The sequence below is a fragment of the Argiope bruennichi genome, chromosome 9, assembly GCF_947563725.1.
Source record: "Argiope bruennichi chromosome 9, qqArgBrue1.1, whole genome shotgun sequence".
Lineage (NCBI taxonomy): Eukaryota > Metazoa > Arthropoda > Arachnida > Araneae > Araneidae > Argiope > Argiope bruennichi.
Window position 1 is genome coordinate 123,624,603 of NC_079159.1, and position 14,941 is coordinate 123,639,543.

At 27.4% G+C, this 14,941-nt stretch overlaps 2 protein-coding genes across 2 annotated transcripts in view; one reads left to right on the forward strand and one right to left on the reverse strand.

Moving 5' to 3' along the window:
- LOC129984069 (40S ribosomal protein S13) overlaps nucleotides 1-14,941 on the forward strand; it is a 327,741-nt gene that overhangs the window by 27,825 nt on the left and 284,975 nt on the right. The gene's annotated exons all lie outside the window — the stretch shown is intronic.
- LOC129984056 (programmed cell death protein 2-like) lies at nucleotides 1,583-7,287 on the reverse strand. Its single transcript, XM_056093824.1, has 4 exons — nucleotides 6,545-7,287; nucleotides 5,542-5,804; nucleotides 3,822-3,935; nucleotides 1,583-1,767 (listed from the first exon to the last, which is right to left on the reverse strand). Exons 1-4 carry the CDS (start codon nucleotides 7,074-7,076, stop codon nucleotides 1,600-1,602), a joined length of 1,077 nt encoding a protein of 358 aa, XP_055949799.1. The 5' UTR covers nucleotides 7,077-7,287; the 3' UTR covers nucleotides 1,583-1,599.

The window sequence follows — 14,941 nt, forward strand, 5'->3', positions numbered from 1 at the left end:
GGTATTGTATATATATTGCTCGAATTAAAATACTTTCACATATAATAATTCTAATGTAAAAAATCGTTATAAAATATTATAGTACACATGATACTTTTACAGTCTCATGTTTTTAATTAAAATCAGAATGTCAACTGAACCAAATGATTTTAAAAAAATACCGAGAAATTCCTTATTTCAAAATCGTCCGCGCCGACTTAATATTTTCTTAAATTTTAGAAAAAATGGGGGGGGGGATTGAGTGGAAATGAAATTTCACCTTTGAAAGGGAAAAGTTTGAATTTAAGATGGTATAAAAATATTTCTTGCAGAATAATTTGCTCCGAAATTACAGCAGAAAAACTATAAAATTATGGTTTATTTCTAATTAATTAAATATTTAATTAATTTTATACTTTGAAAAGTTGATGATATCCTTTCTCTTTTTTAAATAATAAGTACGCAAAGTTTGATTTATTTCGGTCAGTTTTTTAGGGGATCTGTCAAATGCAGCTGTAGCGACCTTTATTTACATTAAGATTATAATTTTTAATTACCACAAAATATTGGCAATTTTTTGCTACCAAATTTTTGAAGATGCCCAGTTTCCAACCATTTTTTGAAGAGAAGAGAACACAAAAATACAATTTTTAAAATTATACTAATTTTTTTTCTCGTTTTTTAATTATTTGAAGGGAATTCTTCAGTTATACATTTTCTCTATATATTTAAAGAATTAAAAAAAAAAATAACGTAATTTATAACAAAAGAATTAAGAGAAGAATAATAATAGAAAAATGAATTAAATAACGAATATTAACAGGTATTAAAAAGAAATGATTGGCGCTTAACCGTTGCACATTTTAACCTTTTGCTCTGCTGTGCTTTTTTAAAAATAAATTAGATTTTCGTTCTCTCCATCTCAATTATGAAGTTTCTTTTTCTTGTAAGAGATATTTAGCTTCTGGAAGGAGCTTGTCAAGCAATTAAGTCCCACGCATTACATTAAGCAGTGAAATATCTTATTTCTTCAAATTTTGAAGTATAAGTATCTTTAAATATAGATGCATATCTATACATGTTATATAAACATGTTGATAATTACATTATTCAGATTATAAGTTCTTTTATGAAATTTAATCATATTCTTATAATGATAACACAAATTATACGTTCATTAAAGAAGAGGCGGGGGGGGGGGGGAAGGGAATCCTCTTTTTTGTGCGTGAAAAATATGCATTTTTTAAATTTTTATCAGCATCAGAAATTTTAAAAGCATTCTGCATGGTTCATAAGAATTGCAACTTAAAAAAAAAACCATAAAAAAAAAACCTTCTTACACAACACCTGCTCATGCAAATGAAACTGCTTCGTATAGTCGATGACGTTACCATCAATAATGCACTCGATGAACAAAATAATGCCAAATGTGCTAGATTTCCCTTTACATAAGTGCCCAAGTGAAACATGTTCAATGAGTATAAAAAAACTATCTTTTCATTCAGGGTGATGGATATGATGTAAAATGATTTTTTATTTTATTTTAGTGTAATTTTAATGTAACAACTAGAAGTTGTGCATGTAAAATAAAAATTCATGAATATGTATTTAAAAAAAGCTTTATTGCCGATGATCATCAGAAAAATCTTGTTTCCACACAAATTCTTTAACATAACTTTCCCCTCCTTTTTCACATGATTTGGAACAAGTATACACAGCTAGATTGCCCCAATCAATGCTGTCTTGAACACTATCTAGAGATAAATAATTTAACAGTTGTGGCATGACCTGTAAAAGAGCGATATTGAATAAAAACAGTTTTTAAAAATAAATTCTTATTAACAATTTTTTAAACAATTACACAATTTTTTAATTTTTACTTTATATAATTGTTATCATAAATATTAGGAAACCATCAAACCAACTTTTTCTTGAATTCACTGCCAAGCAGTGCTTACAGTATGGAATCAGAATTCTTTATTTAACTGATAATTAATTTCTACAGAGTATTATTACTTTCTTTTAAATAGTATTCATGTATTTAAAATTAATTTGCATAGTTCGATGAAATTGTCTTAGAATCAATAAATTAAATTTAATATAAAAAATATTCTTGGTATAAGTTAAAGAGATCATGCGATAGTGATTGATTATTATAAAAAAGTTGCCACGGTCTCTTTAACTGAACAATTAAGCACCTCTTGGCATATTTCATTCCAATAACTAATAAGTGCCATGTATTTTAATTTATAGTATCCTTTCTATTGTTGTAACAAATCATTCATCAATGATGGGACTGTTTTATTTTGGTGCTTTTGTATTAATTACATGCCACTGATATATCTCACATTCCCTCCATCCCACCAAGGAAGTTATATTTATTACAACCAGCAATTAATCGCCAAAAAAAATTAACAAAGATAACATGTTAGTATATTGACTATGTTCGCCAATGGTGTACAATGAATATACAAGCACCCTAACTGTTAACGTATTCAGACTTTCTGATCAACTGATCTCTTTTAAAATTAAGATTACTATTATTTAATATTTGTTTGAATTCTTCAAAATATTTTCTTTGATATCTCTGTTACATAAGTTATATTCTGGCAATTGCACTGAAACATTTTAGACAATTTGCAAATTTTGTTTTTATATTTGATGATTATTTTATTATTAACTCCCTCACTTTTTGAATGTATTTTTATATTCTTTTTAAATAAGCATCGATTGACTTTTAAAATTAGTTCTTTAGCATTAATTAATAATTATTATCAGAGTTTATTAATCAAATATATTTGATATTAAAAGGGATGAAAATATACTGAACAGAATTAGCATTATTTTATACAACTTTATTGTCCACTCCACATACTTCATGGAGTGAATACCAGATATGACTGCAAGTAGGTTAATGCATTTATCACAATTCTGATAAATCTTATGCCCAAAACTAAAGTGCTCTACTAAAAATATATTTTGAAACCACATACCATACATTTGTAAGTTTTAGGTTATGAATAAGATGTATGTTTGCCACATGCCTTATTCATAGCCAAAAGTGATGAAGAAATTTAAATTGATATATTTAAAGTAACAGAATGATAATTAATGAAATGTTTCAATTGAAAACAGATTTCTCTGCTATTTGAATACATGAAAAATTATTCAAATTATAAGAGTAACTTTTCCTTGTTAGAAAAGACAATAGAATAATGAATAGCTCTCTTAGAAGCCTACATGTCATATTCTTTTAAAAATGGATGTGTGCGTTGAAGATTTAAGAAGTTTTGATGCAGAATTTAGGTCATGAACTATCCTAAATCATTCACCAGTTATGTACCAGGAGCAGTCATGTAAAAATGCAGTTAATCTTTAAACACCATTCAGCATTTCTTCTAAATTTGTCATATTTGATCTAATTTTACAAAATTAATTAGGAACATAAACTCTGACTAACTTTTACATGCATTTCAAATATATTTTTGAAACTTATATTGATTTGAAAGATTAATTGTAAGGCAAATTACACCATTTTAATTATTTTGGAATGTTTAAATACAATTTTTTGAAATGGCAGTAACTAAAGGGTTAATAATGAAGGCAAAATATCACAATTTTTAATAAATCAGTATAAATATCTCATTTTAGATAACATGCATGTATTTTTTTACAACAAATGGTGTAAAAAAGAATATAATTTAAATCCAGGATTATATTTAAAATACAGTACAATAATTTTATCTGAAACACTTGTAATCTTATAGATTACAGAAAGGGAAAACTGCAGCTTGATACAAAAATATGAAAAGACCTTTGAAAAAAAATGACAAAAATATAACCTGAAATTCAAACACCCGTTTGGCACCACAAACACAATCTGGAATATCATTTGGAGATGGTATATGTTCTGCAGATACCCACAATGGAGTTTCACCTCTGTGATAACGCAATACCTTTGAGATAGAAGAAAAATGATGATTGATATTTATCACAATATAAGATTATTAATAATAAATAACTTTAAAATTCTCTTTTAATAGAGTAAAAAAAAAAATTATATATTTTTTATCTTGATAATTTTCTTTTTTTTAATTTTCAATTTATAATTTAATACTATTAATATCATTGAGTCTTGAAATCAGTTTTCCCCTCAAATTCATTGATTCCATGATCCACTTGTATAGAATAGTAATTTTATTAAATTAATAAACCAACTTATGATTTTCTGGAATGATTAAAATAGCATACTATCCTTAATAAAACACATACTTATTTCCAAATTTTAGCACACCAGGAAATGAATCAAAAACTGATAAAAAAAATTTATACTTTATAAATATAAAGCAGGACAGGTTAGATAAAAATGTATGAATTAAAACTAAATTTGATTAAATTTGTCTATATCTTTCCATACTGGATTATCAATTTAATGTACTATATATAAATTATATAGTTAACTGGAAACATTATACAATATATCTTTTAATATTTAGGCTAAATTATTTCTTTTAATGTAACGCTTATAGTGCATTTGAAATATCAAAAAATAAATGCAATATTCAAAATAAATGTATACATTATAAATCATTGAGGAAAAAAAAAAAGCATAACATAATCATGGCAAAGTTTTTATTGAAAAACACCCTGTTTTTAAGTAAAATTATATCAGTTCCAAATATAATATTAAGTGATCTAAAGAAATAAAATTAATGAGAATAAAAAAAATTTTATCATAACCATGAATATTTAGCGATTATGAATGAGTAAATAAAAAAAAAAAATACTAAAATCAATTTGTAGAAAATAGTGTTACTAAATGCAAATGTAAGGCTCTGCTGTATGCTTAAATATTGTATGTTTGTAAATGCACAAAAAGAATCTTTGAAAAATGAAATAGGTGTTATCCATGGAAAAGTATTCAATTCTTTTCATTCAACATATCAGATACTTTCTGAAATTGGTTTTTACCAAACAATATTTCTATAAAAAATCTGTTTTCATATCATTAATATTACCGACAGATTTTAGTTCTACCCATAAATCCATTATATTTTAATAAATAGCTTTAATAAGAAAAATGTCAGCACATACAAAACATATAGCATTAAAAAGGTGCCATTTTATTAACAAGGTGTGAACTGTTTCCAAGCTGAAATAAATTATGTAATTTCTAAACAAAATCTATACTATATTTGTAATATTAATGGCAGTTCAATTTTCTTGATAAACTCATTATATATTGAAAAACTCCTTTAATAGAAACAATATCAGTTCAAATGAAATAAATAACACTAAAGGGTGAATGTTCCCTTAGCAGGACTTTGAAAGTCACCACATTGTTTAAATGTTCCCTGTACTTTGTGTTGTTGCAACAAAGCAAAAAAAAAAAAAAAAGCTGTTAGTGTTTTGTTTGGAATCATACAGCTGTTGGGTAGGTGGGTAGTAATAGCATACGTTAAAAGGAGCTGATATTATGAAATACTATAGCTTTATTCATTTTACAATTAATACAAGAATAACAGAAAGCTTTCAAAAGCAGTGATAAAATAAAAAATTTACTTGTTCTGGTTCCAGCTTTATCCTCTTTTGAAATTTATTGAAAGCCTTATCGTTTTTTTTCATAACAGCATCCAGATCATCAAGGGGCATATCTTGCATTTCTTTAGGAGCTTTAGCTGACTGCATAAATTGTCTGTATTCCTTCATTTTTTCTTCATCAGATTTCTCTTGTCCTGTTGATGGCAATTCTTCAGTTTCTGTCACAAGTTCATATTCAGGTAGCAAGAACTGATTTGTGGCTTTTTTTCGTTTTGATCCAGCCTCTGCACAAGAAATACATATATGTTCTATTAACAACAAATATTCATTTTCATATTGGCACTTGATACTTTTGAGATTTCAATGACATTGCAAAATAAATCTTAAATCAAGGAACATAAATAAAAATGCTTAATACTGACAATGGAGATTACATGCATAGCAATCAACAATACACAGTGAAGCCTAATGATGAAATTTACAGCATTTTTAGAGCATTTAGTATATTTGCAAGTGGCCTCTAGTACATTTTATATCGAGAATAAGTTAAATGCCATAGGGATTTTTTTTGGAAAGAGGCAAATTAAGTATTTTTAGAAATATATATATATATTAAGCTCTAATTAACATTTCCTTCTTTCTCTATGTTTCAAGTAAATAAATGCTTTTCAATATTTATTATGATATAAGTACATTACAGCAGGTTTAATATATGGTTAGATTATAGCCTGATCACCAAAGTTGAATTCCAATGCTGAGACTTACCATAATCTTATTAACTTGAAAATTCGTATTATTAATTTCAAGCTATCAATTTTATTAATTTTTGAGGTAATGAGTTAAAGGTGTATTCTATCAATAGCAGTGTAACTGCGTTAATAAATAAAGATATCACCTCCAAGCAATTTAATCTTTTAATTCACAGCTTTTTCAGAAGAGCGTACATATTGTTCTGGGTAACTTAGCTATTGAAAAACTATAAAGAACTGTTGTATTATTTCTGCTCATAAATAACTAAACATACCTGCATTGCTTCTTCCACAAATACTTTGGTGATTCCACCTCCAGTCGCAATCACGGTGGTCCTCAGAACAATAATCCACTTCAGAACATTTTGAACATTTTAATGACGCTGCACAACCGCAGATACAACATAGTGGCTGATATTTTTCCGCAGACGGATCTAATGAAGTCTTTTCATTATATTCTGGTGGATCGAAAGAATAAAATTCGTTCTGGCGGGGAAGTTGGTTTCTGTACACAACAAAATTTTGATTATCAAATCTTTTATAACATTTTCCATTGGCGCACACAAATAAGAAAATCGTACGATGAAAAGCGGACTCAATTTCTGGTATGGGTGCGTACACTTGCATTAAAAAAATTAATGGCTTACGGCATGTATTACATAGAATATCTGATCGTTCTGGAAGATTGTTCAAACGCAACCATGCTGGGTTTCCACCAACTTTACTTGGAAAAAATTTGCTCCGAAGCTTCCAAGGAGCACGTTTTTCCACAAATCCCAATTCAACGGGTATATTTGCTGCTGCCATCACAGGAAAAATTTTTTAAGTATTATGGAGCTAGTTAACTTGTGATTTTACAATCCGCTCTCATCTTTAACAAACGCGTGGTCTTATTTTTGTTTATTCTCAAATTGTTGCCATTACGAAATAATGATCTTGCTTTCGCTGAAGTAAATAATCGATAAATTCCTAGTGATAACTAACCAAAAACAAATTTTAGATAAAAATTCATGTTAAATTAAAACATTAAGTGGCTAAACAGCAAATGCAAGGAACAATGGATATCAAATAAACTAAAGTAACTTTGGGTTAATTTATTCATAAGAATTTATTGCCCCTGTAATCATGATCGTGTCGCCATCTGTGAGTGGAAGGAAGAATAATAGTGCAATTATATTTCTTTTTAGAAATAAGTTTTAATTAATAAAAATGGATATACAAGCAATTGGAGAGTAATGAAATAAAGAGCAATGGAAAAAATCTGAAACATTCAATGATTTTAAGCTGTACAGCAGTATAAAAAATGTAACTGAGCAGGGAGACATAAACTGAATGAATAATAAAAAATTGTTTACCATACAGGGAATTTCAAACAAAAATATTTTATAGTTTTTTAATTTGAAATGACAGTATAAATTTAAATGCTGATTGCTTTCAGTCAGAAACATTACAATATGTTGTATCTGAATTTTTTTGAGAGTGCAAAAAAACTAATCTTATTTCGCCATTTAAATATGCAGTTAAAACAATTGAAAGCAATTATTAGATTCAAAATTTTCGAGATTTTTTTATTTTAGCGTTAAATTGTTAAAATTAACTAGGAATGTTAGTAGAAAATATAATTTTGCCATATGGAAACCATATTTTTTTATTTTTAATTAGTCGTCTTGGCACTATTTGGTTCGTCAGGATTAATGGTAGCTACTATGTTCAATTAAATATTTTAAAGTTTCACTTTTCTTAGTGTTTCGTCAGCAAAATATTTTTAAGTTTCAGTTTTTGATAGATATGTAATTCATACTATTTTAGAAACTTTATGTGCTTTTGTTCATTTTACTATCTCTTTTACTATTTTTTCTCTTATTTTCTGTCAGCTCCCTTAAAATTCGTAGAAAATAGAAATATTCTTTATTTCTACTCTTTTATAAATTTCTACTACTAATAAAAATGAATGTGTCTGTGTGAGTGTTGGACTCTGCAGGACAGACTATTTTAATTACAGCTACCAAATTTCACACATATATATCTTGGAGATTGCAAATGTGAACCGTAGAGCGAATTTTTTGATATTTTCCTTGGAATTTTAATTAATTAAAAATTAAGCTGAATTTTGGCGTTTTCCCTCTATATTTTTTGAAAATATTATTGCTCAAAAAAGTTTCAATCCATTAAAAAATTTAAACAAATGTCTTTTTAATGATATTAATTTAATAGTAGTGCAAATTTCTCCTATGTTTTTGCATTTTTTAAAATTATTTCTTTTGCCTGATTTTTAACTATAGATTTCATTATTGCCTTGGAATTCAAATCGTTCTCATTATTTCATCACATATTTAATCGCGTGATTTTCTTCCGTTGTTGAAAGCCAAAGAAGAAGTTATTTTGTTCAATATCTGTGTAATTTAAAAGACAAATAAAAAAGTCACAAAATCTCGAAATTTAGAAGAAATATGAATCGGTCATTTACGTTTTTAATAACGATATGATGTTATGACATCCATTCTAAAAGTTCATGCATACAATGAAAAAACATATGTAAGAAAATTAGAATAATACAAGTTCAATGTCTGACAATTTGGGGGAAGCATGAAAATATATCTAAATGATTTAACTGAAAGGAAATATAAGCAACATCACTGGTGAACCAACTGGTCGCTAAAGGGAACTAATGTAACATAATTTCTAACCTATAACAATTTCAAATTTCTCCATATTAATAGTATTTTAAATCTAAACTGAAATCATTTAGATTCTTTTGAGAACCAAGTAGATACATAGCTTGCTTTCCTGCGCAGTTTGCTTTGTCAAAAGTGATTTGTGTTAGGGAAAAAAGTTTAATTTCACTATTTTGCACGTTTCCTTCATTTATCCTTTTAAAGAAATTAAGATCATTAAAAAGATAATTTTTAGAAGACGTATTATTATTTATGTACTGTCGCTCCGAGGTGTGCATTTCATTCTTCAAAGACAGTGTTAGCGCGCGCGCGCGCACACACACACACACACACACACACACACACACACACACACACACACACACACACACACACACACACACACACACACACACACACACACACACAGAGAGAGAGAGAGAGAGAGAGAGAGAGAGAGAGAGAGAGAGAGAGAGAGAGAGAGAGAGAGAGAGAGATCTTTATTATAAGAAATATTAAACAGATACTGATCTTACTATAAGTAGGTTGGCGACCAGCTCGTTCTCCGCGATTAATAACTTCAAAAAATTTCAGTTGCTTTCAATTTTTGATAGAAAATCAATTCAAATTTTGATAGACACAATATAACTCGTACTATTTTAAAAGTTTTACACCTTTCGTTCACTGTGCTGTGGATTTCTCTAAGTTTCTGTTTGCATCTTTATGCACCCGATTATATCACAGAAAGAAGCAACAACGTTTTAAAGCAAGCGTACTTTACAAATTTTTTCAATATTGTTTGCTTTTGCCCATGAAACTTGATTTAAAGTACAACAAATGTAAAATTTTTTTATGAAATTAAAGGCAAGCCTTATGATTGAACCTACTTAAAATTAAAAAATAAGCCAAATTTTCATGTCTTAATCAAAACAATGCAGAAAGAGCCATGACGAAATATTTTTAGCAACGAATACGAATTACTTTTACAATATGCGAACTACTTTTACTTCAACAATGAAATATGTTGTTATAAAATACACTTAAAATATGTCGTTAAAAATTGAAAAAATATATGGCAAAGCATTCAGCATCATTAAAAAGATTTTTTTTTTGAAATTTAAGAAGCTATAACAATTATTTTTATAATCTAATATTCAATAATAAATTTATAATAAGTAGCAATAAATTAGTAATAATCATAAATTTATATCAAATTATGTAGTAAATCGATTTTACTGAAATAGGATATTAAAATTTTCGAAAACACTGGATATCAACTGTGCCATTTGTTGGATCAATGGTCAAATTAGGCATAGATAGAATGGACCACCATTCAGTGGCGTAACAAAAGATTCAGAATAAATGCAGTAAAAACCACAGAGAAAACTTTGAAGTGTAAAACAATTTTTTTCTCCTTCCAGTTAACGGAAAATTTAATAATAAGAAGCTTCATGTCTAAAAAGTATTAAAGCATTTCTTTTCTTTCTTTTAGAAATTAGTTTTCCCTAAAGCAATAAAACTTTTAAATCTTAATCGAATTAATTTTTAGTGGTATACAAATATCTGAGATTTGTACACAGATGTTGCTAAATTTTCTATTTAGTTAGCATGTTTGCAAAATGTTGGTTGCAAGAACAAACTTTCTTGGGAAAGCTTGGGATTGTTTAGTTACTGGAAGGAACATGGTGTTTGTAGAATAAACTACTAGCAAACAAAATTTTAAAATGATGTAGGAAAAGATTTCTTTTGAATTAACATTCTTTGAAATGTAAAAAAAAAAAACAAAAAAAAAAAAAAAAAACCAATAAGAAATTTGATTTGTACCAAAAATAAGACCATAAAAGGATACAAGATTTCTGATTCAAATAATGAAGTATATCTTACTCATTCAAGTACAGGTTTGTAAATGTTTAGGAATAAAACAATTTTTAAACCAGTAATATATTGTTATTTGATTTAAAAATTGTTTTGTTCCTGTTTATTATACTTTAATTTTTGTGCTCATTTTTTTGAAAGCGAATTTTGAACGAGCTATTGTCATGATTCATTATTAAATCTGCGTATATTATTATCATGAGCAATCATGATATTCTTTCGAATAAGAGGAGAGGCGTCCGTAGATAAAATGGCGACCAGAAAAAATACCACAACAGAATGCCCCTTAGAAAAAAACAGTTTGCACAACTAGCCCATTTTTCTCTGAAACTTTATACCAGGAAGAATTAAGCTTAAAATTGTTATGAAATCTAAATGATAATACGTAAAACATTTTTGAACTTAATTTGTATTCTCTTACTTAATTTAATTTATATTATGATAATATATTCTTGAAACCAACATTATCCAGCTTTAATTTAGTTACTTAACTTTTTAAAAATTTTGATAGATTGAAAATATCACTTACTATAAAAATTAGAACTTAAATGAGAAAAAATAAAAAAAGAAACAGTGCACAAGACGACATATTACTATTTGAACTAAATTTTGATGCATGGGCAAAATATAAATGTCCCGCATATTTTGAGGCTAATTAAATTAATTAAATTTGCGGCTAATTAAATTTAGGCTCTCTTATTCATTTGTTAAAAAGTTGAAGTAGAAGAATTTTTCAAAAATATGAGATTTAATTAAGATTATTTATTATATGGACCAAGCATGAAACTAATTTAAATTACAAAATTTTCAAATTGCTATAAAATGCACATATTGGCTATGTTACAAGGGAATAACTAATAAATTGCAGCTGATGATTTCATTCTTAAAACAAGCAAAATTAGTATCTTGCAGAATGCTCAAATTCATATATCTAGAAAATGAAAAAAAAAAAAAAAAGTCATAGCTAACTTTCTACTTATTATTTAAATAAAAATACATCTCAAGTTAAACATGATTCCGGAATATAGACGATTATATGCTCTTAATAACACACACTGGATAAAAAAAACTTACATTCATAAGCTAAAAAATATTTAAAAAGTTTGAATTTTAATTTTTGTCGAAAGATTACATCTTGTCACTGCATTAGCATGTGATTCAATTAATTATTACAATATTACATTTTTAGTGATTAAAAATTTAATTTCGTTGTATTGGATCAACATATTTATATGAAGAACTGATAGTTTTTTATGAAATGCACAGTTAAAAATATCTATCTCTTTAGAAGTTTAAAAAATCTTCTAAATAGTTTGTGCATACGCTTAATAAATATCACGTGATTATCTAATACTGAAATAAAATTACTTGATGCTTAAAACTACACAGAAAGAAAGAAATTCTAAAATTTCTTAAGCCGTGAAATACCTTTACTTAACTTAATAGTAACATAACTTAAGAGTAAAATAAACCCTTGATTAAAATGCTGTTTGTATATAATGAATCTTAATTAGTAGTAGTAGAAGAAGAAAATAAAAACGGCATAGAAATTGTATGCATCAATGAAATTTAAATAAAATTATAATTGAAATCTACAATTGAAAATAATATCTAAAAATTTCTTAAAATCACAGAAGAATTACTCACTAAATTTATATAATTGGAAAGATAATTTTGGGGATTTAAAGAGAGCATAGAAATTATTTTTTCGCGATAATATTTTCTGAAATTGTCATTAAAAAAACTTTGTTATTTCGCTAATTTTTCAATTAATAAAAATTCTATTTAAAGATTCGAAAAATTTCACACGTTCAGAGTTTCTAAATGATATTTGTACCGAATTTGGTATTCTAAGTTCAAACGGTTTTGAGTGTAATGCGCCAGCAGGCAGATATTCAACAGACACAATATTCTCTTTTTAATATTAGAAGATATAAATGCATAACATATACTAAAAATGGATGACCCATATGATTAAAAAAAACTTATGAGATTATATCACAAAAATGTTGAAACGACAGAAACATATTTCATAATAATATTTCGAAAAATGTGAATAAAATTTTGCTAAGCATGCCTAGAAAATTTGATTCATCATAATTTAAACTATTTACGAAGAGTATAAATAAGAAATTCAGGCAATTGTTTGCGTGAAAGTTTTATAATTAAAAAAATGTAAATAAACATACATTTCATTAATCTCGTATTTAATAAAATTGGATAAAATGTACACAATATATTTAATCAAATATGCCCCCCCCACCGCATATGGGGATAGTAATGAAAATAATCATATATATTATTTATAGCTTAGAAATCTTAAATCGTGATTATTTAGGACTGACTTTTTTTACATTTTTCTCAACAAATAAAAGATTTTTTACCTCATATTTTTTGGAAGTAAGGATAATACTGTATTTCTAATTTGTCACCAATAAGTCCTACAGATATGAATAAGGAGGCTATAAAAAGTCTTCACTCTATATACCATAAGAAACCTTGTAAGAGCTCTTAGGATAATCAACTATTCAGTTTTCTTTCCCCCCCCCCAAAAAAAAATGATACTCAAGTATACCCTCTCTCTTTTCCATTGAGAACCAAATCTTCGAGAAATATCTTAGCTTTTCAGATACGAAATTTTAGTTAATAGCTATTTGTTGGAAATCTTTATTTGTTGTCTTGTTTTGAGAAACTTTGTTTACATTCATTCTCTGGTTGTTCATTCTTCAGTTCTCCCTAACCTGACGGGAATGTGAAGAACAAGGAATAAAAGAAATAAGTATTTTTCTCCGAAATGCAACAAATCGGTCTCTCAATTTTGCCCCCCCCCCTATATAGGCATATGTCCTTTCGGTTCCACCCTAGTTATAGCTCAGGATATGAAACTGATAAAATTCTAAGAAGAAAAGCATCGTTGCCTCAATAGATCATGAAAGCTTTTTATCTGTCCTTAATTAAATCTAAATATGATAGTGAATGTGTGCTGGTGTCCTGCAAGCCAGACTGTTTGAAATACAGCTACGAAATGTTTCACACACACACACACACACACACACACACACACACACACACACACACACACACACACACACACACACACACACACACACACACACACACACACACACACACACACACACACACACACACACACACAATCATATTGGAGGGTAGGAATGTGCACCCCTTGAAGCGACATCTAGAAATTTTAATTAGAATAATTAATTAAAATTAAACTGAACTTTGATGTTCTTATGTGAAAACGTACAAAAATATTATTGCAAAGTTATTCGAAATTAAAAAAATTTTTTTGTCTTTTTAATGATACCAATTTAATAGTCGGGCAAGTTTTTGATACATTTTGGCAATTTTTTTTAAATTTTTTTTTATCCGATTTCCAACAATGGATTTCAATATTACTCTGAAATTCAAAAAGTTTTCATTGTTTAGCCAAGCATTTAATCACGTGATTTTCTTCCATTGTTGATAGCTAAAAAATAGCTATAGCTATAACTATTTTTAGCTATAGCTATTTTTCAATATATGTGCAGTTTAAAAGAAGAATAAAAAAAATGAAATTACAATATCGCGAAATTTAGAACTTAGTTGAACCGGATATTTACTCTTTTAAAGTACTATGATATTGTGGAACTGTTTGTATGAGAAAGGTTCATGTATACAATAAACAAGGCTTCATAAAGATAAATAAAACAATTCGTGCTTAATAAGGCACACATCACACTTAAGAATTTGGCAGAATCATGAACATCAAGTTATATATAAAGGATTTATTTGAAATCAAATATAACTAATACTCTTTGTGAATCAACTGGTTGCTTGAGGCCACTAACTAGCAATATTTTAACAAAATAATAATAAAAGAAGCGTTTTGCAAAATTATTTCACAACTGAGTTTTAGATTAATTACTATTAGTTTATCTTAAATTAATAATTTTATCATTAAATTGAAATGAATTCTTTTAAATGCCTTTATATTTATTGAGATACATTACCAATAGAAGCAAGACAAATTTAAAGAAAGCAAAGTTCCGTTTCGCTCATTTGATACTGTGAACAGTAGACAGCTGACTTCCAGCTCATTTCGATGGTCTCACTTTCTTACGGAGTTGAAAATTAGAAATT

Coding starts and splice junctions, on each gene's coding strand:
- LOC129984056 (XM_056093824.1), bottom strand. CDS start 7,076: ATGGCAGCAGCAAATATACCCGTTGAATTGGGATTTGTGGAAAAACGT. Junction 5,805..6,544: donor TTGTGGAAGAAGCAATGCAG/GTATGTTTAGTT, acceptor TTTCTTGTGCAG/AGGCTGGATCAAAACGAAAA. Junction 3,936..5,541: donor TAAAGCTGGAACCAGAACAA/GTAAATTTTTTA, acceptor TCTATCTCAAAG/GTATTGCGTTATCACAGAGG.